We start from the raw sequence: 10,806 nt of genomic DNA, 5'->3' as shown, positions 1-10,806 counted from the left end.
TTCCGCTAAGATATTTTGTGAAATCACATGAATATAAATTAATTGGCTAAGACAAGATGTAATGATCTTATATATGCTCTGGAGACAAGTTATGGGCCTATATTTAGCAGGATTTTTTAAATCAGTTCGGTCTTTGGATATCATATATGTTGACCCTAATGTGACGTAGTGAGGCATTATTTCGGGTTTTTTAATAAAGGCATTTATATGGCAAAGCAAAAACGGATGTAAATATGTAAATTTTTTGTACCAGTAGTTGTGTATTTTATCAGATCCAGTAGCTTTCCAATTATGTGTTTTGTTTATAACTTGTTTCAGAATATCAATATTAATTTCATCAAACTTCATTTCAGGTAAATCTACTAATAATTCCCTATCCCGTTTAATCCAATCGGTTTCATGGTGTGTTTTAGGATTAGACCATATGTTAGACCAAAATTGATGTAATTTTTTTGCTTCTGGCATATCTGTTACAGTTACGACATTACTATCTTGTATATTACTGTTAAGGTTTCTATAAAATAATTTCTCATTGTTATTAAATAAGCCATTTTGTTGTTTTCTAAGAGTGGTTTCTTTATATCTACGTAAGCGATTGCAGAGAGCGGTTAGTTTTTGTTTCAGAGTATCGAGAAAGTGAGTTAGTTCTGTATTAGCATTTTCATGTCGTGAATGAATTTTGTAAGCTTCTTTAATTTTGTCTACTTCGAGTTTTATTTTCCTACTCGTATTACCGTTAATGTATTCTGTCAGTCTTCCAATTTTTATTCTAAGGGCCGCAACTTTATCCTCCAATCTTTTTTGCCATTTAGGAGTAGGCCTTCCTGTGTATAGGTTGGTGATCACTAATTTTATATCCATTACATATAGAAGCGGTAACGCCGCCACAATATATAGCATTTTGAATTTCACTAAAATCGGATTCTGGTGATATATGAGCAGGGAGAACGGATAGGTTTATATATTGTACCATACTAGCAAATTTCTTGGAGGTCTTTTGTTTGGGAATACTGGGTCTAGTAGTGGGATCTAAGTTTTTATATTTATTTAAAAGTAGCAAGAACGTATCTTTAATTTGATTTTGCATATCACTAGTTAGATTAGGTAAATGTTGTAAGTTGTTGCTATGTTCAGAATCTTGTACAGTGTTATGGCTAGCAACATGTAGTAGTTGAGTGTTTTCAGATATAATCGGTGGACTTATAGGGTTAAGAGTAAGTAAATTGTTTGGAGTTGCTGCTGTTGCTATCTGGGTATTGTCTAAAGCAAAATTCAGTAATTGTGATATTTGCACAGGTGTGTTACGTTCAGAAATATTTGTGTTATTATTGATATGACTCGCTAATTCTATTGCAATTTCATCTTTTAATTCTTGGAGCCTATCGGTGTTTATAAGTTTATTATTTACAATTATTCTACGTTGGTCCGCTACGCGTTGTTCAGATACGTGAGAAAGGTTAGGGTATTCTAAAATAAAGCATTGATGTAATAGTCGTCTGTACGCGGTTTTATTTGTTTCAACTTTAGTAATTCTGTAATAGCTTCTCATAATAAACTCATTTAAATCGTTATCCCAGCACATTCTTTGGCTACCGCTTACGTTATTTCTGATCGGGCCAGAATGCTTTTTTAAGTAGTCACCCGCCTCTTCACGTATCATTTGAATTTGTTCAGTAGTTAATAAGTTATTTCGTACTATAGCCCGGCGCTGGCCTCCTACATTTTGCCTGCTGGCCTGCATATCCGGGAATTTTTCAGTGAATCTAGAATGAAGTTCGGGAAGGTACGATCTTGTATTAGTTTCCATGGATGTTAGAATGAAATATGTGCGTAGGATAAAGATATTCATAGCTTCTGTCCATTTCCTACGTGCACGTTTGCTAGCTTTGGCGGGTGCAGACGTTTCGGCGGTTGCCTTCTGCACAACATCCGTAGCTAATAACGACGATATCGATTCAGTGGTATCGGAGTCCGAGAGACTAGCGGCGGTCGTCTGATAGTTAAGGATTCCCACCCGGAGATTCATCTTGCCCCTGACGCCACGGGTTAACAGCCTACTATCATCGGCGTCCCCCATGGAGCTACCGGGAACTAGGGGCTTATTTAAAGGATTATTATTCATAGTTTTATTCTTTTGGACAAAGATAACTCATCATACTAGTCCAAATTTGATGAGTGCACAGTAGGCTTCCTAACTGAGCCCATGGACGCCGCCGTTGGTATACTTTATACTCTTCCGCCGCCGTCCTGTAACCGACATCCTGTGCTGATGCCAGTTGTACTATCCAAACCTTAGTAAGACGTTCACGCCTAAAAGCTTTAGATAGTTCCCCTGATGGATATACCGCCATCGATCGGTCGCCATTGCCTCGTTAGTTTATAGCAGGGTGCACCACGAGCAGGTGAGGTTGGCTTGGAGTCTATCCCCCCTAATTAGACTCCCTTACATCCCTTATTATTATTATTATTATTATTTATAAAGTAAATGTTATGATATGAGCAGCAGTAAAAAAAAAATAGAAGCAATACTCCCCGGGATCAAGTTTAATTTTCAAATATCGTTCGTTGAGGTTGATCTGTCAGTTGTTCACATTAGATGTCGAATTGTTTTCTAAAGTTAATGTTTCCTTCTTCAGATTAATTATTTTTCCGGTCACACATCACTTAAGCACTACTAATTTACAATATTGTCGTATTATATTCTTAAATTAAACTTATTTTATTAAGAATATCACGGAGCCAGTAAGAGACAAGTTACTTGGCCGGTGTTGCCAGTTTATATCTGCGTCTCATAATGTAAATACCAGCGCATTCAAAAGGGAATATAACTCTGCCTCTAGGTCCCTCAAAAACGTGATTGCTAGGGCGAAGACGGAGTACATTGGCAGAATTGGCGAGAGACTGGTACCTCTCTAGGCTCTCTCTTAGCGAACTCGACTCTGGATGACCAAGGAACGTCTCCACTAACAATTCCGCGGTGTGATACTATGATGCCCGAGGTTAAATTCCGGCAAAGTGCGGTTCGCAAAGCACTTCAACTTCTTGAGTGAACCCGATGGCATCCCTCCAATCGTGCTATTGACATGTGCTTCCGAGTTGGCCGGTCTTAACGCGTCTTTTCCGGCAATCCTACACAATAGGCGTCGTTCCGAACTCCTGGAAGACAGTTTTGGTGTATCCGATTCCTAAAAAAGGTAACCGCTCAGACCCGTCCAATTATAGACCTATAGCCATCACCTCCTTACTCTCCAAGATAATGGAGTCCGTTATTAAATGATTAGTGACCGCCAGTACGGTTTCCGTCGGGGTCAGTTGGCTTGTGATCTTCTAGTTTACCTTACTCATAGATGTGCAAAAGCAGTTGAGGGCAAGGGGGAGGAATTTGCAGCCAGTTTGGACATAGCGAAGGTTTTCGATCGTGTGTGGCACAAAGTGTACTATCGAAGCTCCCTTTCTATGGACTCCCCGGGAAATTATGCAATCGACGGTGCATGCTCTGACTTTAAATTCGTCAATGCTGGTAAGGCTGCGTTCTATGTCCTGGTCTGTTTCTCCTGTATATCAATGATTTGTTGCAAATCAGTAACATTCTCACTGCTATGCAGACGACAGTACCGTTCACGTCTTCGACGGAGGTTGTGTTGGATACTGCTACTAAATATTACGACTTGAGGAATTTAAACGACATCTGGCTTTGAAACTGGTTTTCGTTATCTCTGACGTCACATCTCAACTATTTGCTTTGTTTATCGGACACTTGTTTTGCTTACGGATTGGTTTTGTTGTTGTGAATTGGTCTTTTTAGATCTTATTTATTGTTTCAGTTTTATGTATTTATATTAATATAAATACATATATTGTTTGTTTGGTTGTTTGTTTTTATGTTGTTTGTTCTCGACGATGGAAGTCGACACCAAATTATCGTCGGATGCCCTAATTCGGCGAAAAAGGCCGTACGAAGGCCTTACTATTTTTAACTCCGATTCCGAGACGGAGACGGAGACGAGGATAGCTGCAAAAAGTAAGCCTGCTCTTCGCGGCAAAACCACCAAAGGTCGTGGAAGTGGTCTCGCTCGGGCTAAGGCCGAGCTGAAGGCCAAGGCCAGTGAGGCTAGAGAGGAGGCCTTCGAACGATCGCTTCGTAGTCGAGCGTTTCGAAAGGAACCTCCTCAGACTGTTTTGGACTCCGAAGAATCTTCTTTCTCGGATGTCCAAACCAAGGATCCCGCAAAAATGGGCGCGGAAGAACTTCGCGCACAGGCTGGTCGTAGCGCAGCCCTCATTTTGGAGGTGGCACAAAAGTCCTCCAACTTAAAGGGAGGGTTTGGCAAGAAGCTGAGGGAGTCGGCGGCTGCACTACAGGCAATCGTAGATGCTTTAGCGTCTCGGACGGAAGCCGAGGAGACTCGAAAGCTCCGTGCCGATAATGGACGCCTGCGCAAAGAGGTGGACAGCCTCAAGGCCGAGGTGAAGGCTCACCGCCGCGATTTTGCGGAGATACGGTCCAAGGTCGCTGTGGTAAATGAGGCGTCCACCAGCTCCACACAGGATGCTCGGATGGTGGACAGTATAAAAGCCTCAATTATCTCAACGATAGGAGTTATGCTCAACGCCCGATTTGCCGAATTGGAGGAACGCCTCCCTCCTGCAAAAATACAGCGCCCTCCATTAGCTGCGGATAAGAGGCGGGAATCAGCGCAGCAAATCGCTGTGTCCCAAGCGCAGGCAGTCCATTCGGCTCCACCGCTGAATTCCGCACCTCTACATAAGCGGGTGTCACCAGCTGCTCCGCCGGCACCTGTTGCTGGCTGTTCAAGCGCCGTGTCAGAGACAACTCCGCCTCAAGTGGTCCAGGGGATGTCCTGGTCCACCGTAGTTAAAAAAGGAAAAAAGGGGAAACAGCCTTCAGCTGGAACGATTGCCACGGAGGCGCACACGGTGCCCAAAGCAACCCAAGCGGTTAAGCCTAAGTTGACTGCTCCTCGTACAGCTGCAGTAGTGGTTACGCTGCAGCCGGAAGCGGAGCAGAAAGGCGTAACATATGCCCAGGTCTTGGAGCGAGCTGAGCAAGGCATAAAACTGCAGGAACTCGGGATCAACGGAGGTTTAAAAGTCCGACGTTCCGCGACGGGAGCCAGAGTGCTGGAGCTGCCGAGAGCACAGTCGGACCAGGCAGACAAACTAGCCGACAAGCTCCGCACAGTGTTAGATGGGGTGGCCAGCGTCGTTCACCCCGTAAGAAAGGTGGACATTAAGGTGACGGGGCTAGATGACTCCGTCACCAAAGATAAGATAATCGCCGCAGTCGCTCGCGAGGGAAATTGTCCCTCTGAAGTTGTTAGATGTGGAGAGATTTCACGTGGACCCGGTTACATGGGTATGGTCCGCGTGACATGTCCAGTAGCTGCGGCGAAGAAGCTGTCTGACGCCGGACGTCTCTTGGTTGGGTGGAGCTCGGCTAGGGTATACGTGCTGGAGCAGCGCCCTCTGCGCTGCTACAAGTGCATGGGTCTTGGCCATACGAGGATACTATGCCCATTCAGTGCGGATCGAGGGAGCCTATGCTTTCGGTGCGGCGTTAATGGCCACAAATCGGCTGAATGCACCGGGAAGCTGCGCTGCGCGGTGTGCGCAGACGCCGGCAAGCCCTCCGGGCACGTGATGGGGTCAAAGGAATGTAACCCCCCCATCACGAAAGGTAAGGTGGTCCTCACTACCCAGACCAACAACAACGTCGGACAGCGCCAGGCCGAGGAGGAAGCTGCAATGTCAACATGAGCGCAGACTTCAGCTTCCTTCAGACGAATCTCAACCACTGCGCCGGGGCTCAGGATCTACTGCTGCAGTCCATGGCGGAGTGGGGGATCGACCTGGCTGTGGCCTGCGAGCCCTATTACGTTCCTCCCTTAACTCACTGGGTAGGGGACGTGGACGACACCGTGGCAGTCCTCACGAGGAGCGGAACGGGCCCTCCCCTCTCACTCATCGAGAGGGGCTCGGGCTACGCAGTGGTGGGGTGGGGGGAGTACGTCGTCGTAGGGACGTACTTCTCCCCTAACCGCAGCCTGGCTGAGTTCGAGACCTATCTCGGCTTAGTCAGAGCTGCGGTGGCCAGGCAGTCGCCGAAACCGATATTGGTTCTCGGCGACTTAAACGCGAAGTCGCGTGCCTGGGGCAACCCCGCCACGAATCCGCGAGGGAGGGCCGTTCAAGTGTGGGCCCTACTCTCCGACCTGTCCCTTCTCAACAGGGGGCAGGTTCATACCTGCGTGCGCCAGCAGGGGGGTTCCGTGGTGGGCGTTTCGTTCGCCTCCCCTGTCGTAGCACGCAGAGTGGTCGACTGGAGAGTGGAGGAGGAGGTGGAGACTCTATCGGATCACCGTTATATCCGATTCGAGATCTCTACCTCGCGGAGGCCGGCGGAACCACAGAGGATGTCGACCACGCTGCCGAGGTGGTCACTCGGTCAAGTCGACCGAGATATGGTCAAGGAGGCCGCCATTGTGCAGCGGTGGGGTTCCGCAGGGAGGAGGGAGGGTGACAGCTCAGAGGAGCTGGCGGGCCGCATGCGCAGTTCGCTCAAGAAAATCTGCGATGCGGCCATGCCTCGGACCCGGCGCAGGTTACCGCGCCGGCATGTCTATTGGTGGTCGCCTGAAATCGCTGTCCTTAGGGCGACTTGCTGCCGGGCGCGTAGGGCCTACGTCCGTTGTCGAAGGCGCAACGGCCTCGACACGGTTCTGGAGGGTCAGATGCTGGACTCATATCGCCAGCTGAAAAAAGATCTGCAGCTGGCGATAAGGAAGGCTAAGGAGAAGGCCAGGGAGGAGCTTCTGGAGGGTCTCAACCGAGACCCGTGGGGGCGCCCGTACCGCGGTGTGCGTGGGAAGTTCCGCACCTAAGGTGCCCCCGTCACCGAGACGCTGCCGCCGGAACTCCTCCTGCGCCTGGTCGGAGAACTCTTCCCCCATCCAGGCGAGCATGTCCCTCCGCAGATGGCCTCTCGCTCCGTGATTGAAACAGCAGTGGCTCCACCACTGATCACGGAGCGGGAGATGGAGATGGCCCTCGGCCGCTTGAGGGCCAAGAAGACAGCGCCGGGTCCGGACGGGGTTCCAGGGCCTGTTCTGTGCGTTGCCCTGGAATACCTAGACGCAAGGCTTCGGGAGCTGTTCGACGAATGTCTGCGCAGCGGGCAGTTTCCGAAGCCTTGGAAGGAAGGAAAATTGGTGCTGTTGCCGAAGGAAGGTCGGCCGATGGACTCTTCTTCGGCATACAGGCCAATTGTGCTGCTGAACGAGACGGGAAAACTCTTCGAGAAGATCCTCGCAGCCCGTCTCGTTCAACACCTCGAGGAAGTCGGTCCGGGTCTTTCAGAGGCTCAGTACGGATTCAGGGCAGGCCGGTCGACGGTCGATGCCCTGGACGCCCTGAAGACTCGGACGACGGAGGCGGTGGCCCGGGGACAAGTCGTCCTGGCAGTGTCGCTCGATGTGGCGAACGCCTTCAACAGTCTTCCCTTTGAGACAATACGGGAGGCACTCCGATATCATGGGGTGCCATCCTATCTCAGGAGACTGCTGGAGGCGTACCTCCAAGACAGGGAAATCCTCTGGGCGGGGGTCGATGGGAGGCTCGTCCGGTATCGGGTGGGCTGTGGCGTTCCACAGGGGTCGATTCTCGGCCCAATTCTGTGGAACGTCGGTTTCGACTGGCTCCTGCGGGCTCCCGTCCTTCCCGGGATGGGGGTGTTGTGTTACGCTGACGACACCCTCGTCACGGCGATTGGGCGGGACTTCCAGGAGGCGGCTCGCCTCGCCGAAGTCGGAACGGCTCTCACCGTGGACCGCATGGGAATGCTGGGCTTGAGGGTCTCCATATCCAAAACGGAGGCCCTCCTCTTCCACGGTCCACGGAAAGGACCCCCACGAGGGGCGAGAATCACCGTCCAGGGGACGGCGATCAAGGTGCAGGCCCAGATGAGGTATCTGGGCCTGATTCTGGACGGACGATGGAGTTTCGGGCAGCATTTTGTCCATCTCGGCCCGAGGCTCATCAACGCCGCTGCCGCTCTCGGTCGCCTCCTTCCGAATGTGGGGGGGCCGGGATCCCTATGTCGGCGTCTATATTCCGGCGTAGTGAGGTCGATGGCGCTGTACGGTGCCCCGATCTGGATAGACGCCCTCACCGCTAAAAATCGGGCCCTACTGCGAAAGCCGCAGAGGGTCATAGCGGTGAGAGGCATCAGAGGGTACCGTACGGTTTCGTGGACTGCGGCGACACTTCTCGCGGGCGATCCGCCCTGGGAGCTCCAGGCGGAGGTGCTCGCGGAAGTGTACCGGTTCCGGGTCGAGGTGAGGGACCGCGGCGACCGTCCAGGGTCAACGGAGATCGGGCGGATCAGGACTCTAGCCCAGCAAGCCCTGATCGTCCGATGGCAGGAGGATCTGGGGTCACCCACAGCAGGCCTGGCGACAGTGGAGGCGATCCGTCCCCACTTGAGTCGCTGGGTTGAAAGGAAGCACGGCACACTGTCGTACAGAATGACGCAGGTACTTACCGGGCACGGATGCTTCGGTAAGTACCTGCACGCGATAGCGCGGCGGGAGGAAACACCCTCCTGCCACGAGTGTGGTGCGCCAGTGGACACGGCGTACCACACCCTGTACGAGTGTGCTGCGTGGGGACCGCAGAGGCACATCCTTGCGGCGACTATGGGTGGAGACCTCTCGCTACCGAGCGTTATCAACGCCATGCTCAGTAGCGAGATGTGCTGGTCAGAGATGCGCTCCTTCTGCGAAAGTGTCATGTCGCAGAAGGAAGCCGCGGAGCGGGAGCGGGAAAATAATACCGCCGCCGACTCGCTCCGCAGAAGACGACCGGGGAGGAGGAAAAGGCGCTACGCGCACCTTCTCCCCCCGCCTCAATAGGCGCCGCAGGGACCAGGGGGGGTCCCAGTACCCCGGGAATTCCCCGTAGGAGTTGGAGGCCCGCATAGGCGGGCCGACCGTCAGGGCGTCACGGTAGCATGCGTAAGCGATCCCGTGGCGTCCGCCGAAAGACGGAGAGGGTACCGCTGGTTTTTTAGTGGGTAAACCCGGCGTACTTGGGCGCACGACGTCCAGGGCTCCGGGGAGTCCCACACACCCCCCCACTTTCCATCACGTGGGGGATGCGCGTAAAGCGTTTTTCCAGCGAGAAAAAAAAAAAGACGACAGTACCGTTGACACCTTATACACCGGCCGCGCTAATATTTCTCGGGAAAAGGTCGAAGAAAACCGGAACAAACTTGTGTCTGAAATCGAATCTTCGTTAAACGATGTCTCGAACTGGGTTTAGTCCATTTCAACCCTAATAAATAAAAATTTTAACAAAAAGAAAAACCGACTTCAAACAAAACACTATTTTAAAACAAATGAATATGCACGAAAAAGTAATAAAAATAATTGCGTATTCAACATATTTTTTAGAGTCTTCCTAAGTTAAATGAAATGAAAAATATTAGACTACTTAAAAGTCGATTAACGATTATATCATGTAGTTATAGTTATTGGTATATTTGGAGCCGGTGTCAGCCACGGTGCCCTTGTCCCAACAATCAAAAGAAAGAAGCGATACGAGCCCCTTGATTGATCCAGTATATTATTGTATAAAAGGTAATTTGTAAAAAACATATTTGTTAAAGTATTCTCGTATTGTTTTTTGATAGATATACTGTAGGGTTTTATTGGCTGACACCGACTCCAAATATAACAATAATTATAACTACATGATATAATCGTTAATCGACTTTTAAGTAGTCTAATATTTTTCATTTCATTTAACTTAGGAAGACTCTAAAAAATATGTTGAATACGCAATTATTTTTATTACTTTTTCGTGCATATTCATTTGTTTTAAAATAGTGTTTTGTTTGAAGTCGGTTTTTCTTTTTGTTAAAATTTTCATTTATTTTTTGATTTTAAGTGAAGCTGATGTTGACTAACTATTTTTTTTAATATGGATAGATTAAGCGTTCCGTTTATATGAGTCAGAAACTACTTCGAGGACAATTTCAAAGGAAACTTGCGAATAAAGCAAAAATAGACTTTCGAAAATGCGGATTTAATACGTCACGCGGCGTAAACTACAAGGATCCCTCGAAAGAGCTGTAATCGAACTCAGCAAAAAAACTTTGAAAAAGACCAACTATATTTCGTACATCATATGACATCACATCACATACACAAAATTTGATTAAAGATAGTAAGAAATTCTGCCCCATATCGCACCCTAACTGCGAGCCGTATAGGAGTTCCATCACTACATAGTATAAAACAAAGTCGCTTTCTCTGTCCCTATATCTTTAAATCTACGCAACGGATTTTGATGCGGTTTTTTTAAAAGATAGTGTGATTCAAGGGGAAGGTTTGTGTATATAATACATGAACAATATAGTAAAGAAACACTGATAATTTTAGAAGTTTGCGATGTGATGTCGTAAATACACAAATTCTGTAGTATATTTAGTATCAGTATTGCACCCGTGCGAAGCCGGGGTGGGTAGCTAGTTGATTATAATATTCGACTATGATAATTACGTAAACATAACCACATTACGGAAGGTGACTCAAATATCCAAATAACCTATAAATAAAAGATTCGACTGAGTATCGCTAACGTGCTCCTCAGAATTGTTCCGTTCCCTTCCGTTCCGTTACTTTGTCATGGATCCTGTGCTCAGAACCTTACCAAACTTTCACCAAATTACCCTTGAAGTATATATTTTATAATAAAAAAAGAATTATCAAAATTGGTTAACGTGAT

The 10,806-nt window shown here is 48.5% G+C and overlaps 1 protein-coding gene across 1 annotated transcript; it reads left to right on the top strand.

The window, feature by feature from the left end:
* The first annotated feature begins 3,900 nt into the window (after positions 1 to 3,900).
* Positions 3,901 to 6,541, top strand: LOC124539633 (translation initiation factor IF-2-like). Its single transcript, XM_047116931.1, has 2 exons — positions 3,901 to 5,542; positions 6,399 to 6,541. The coding sequence occupies exons 1-2, from the start codon at positions 3,901 to 3,903 to the stop codon at positions 6,539 to 6,541; spliced, it is 1,785 nt and encodes a 594-aa protein (XP_046972887.1).
* Positions 6,542 to 10,806: the final 4,265 nt, after the last annotated feature.

The sequence above is a fragment of the Vanessa cardui genome, chromosome 23 (genome assembly GCF_905220365.1).
Source record: "Vanessa cardui chromosome 23, ilVanCard2.1, whole genome shotgun sequence".
Taxonomy (NCBI): Eukaryota; Metazoa; Arthropoda; class Insecta; order Lepidoptera; family Nymphalidae; genus Vanessa; species Vanessa cardui.
Note: the sequence above shows the minus strand (reverse complement) of the source record. Positions and strands in the feature narration are given on the sequence as shown.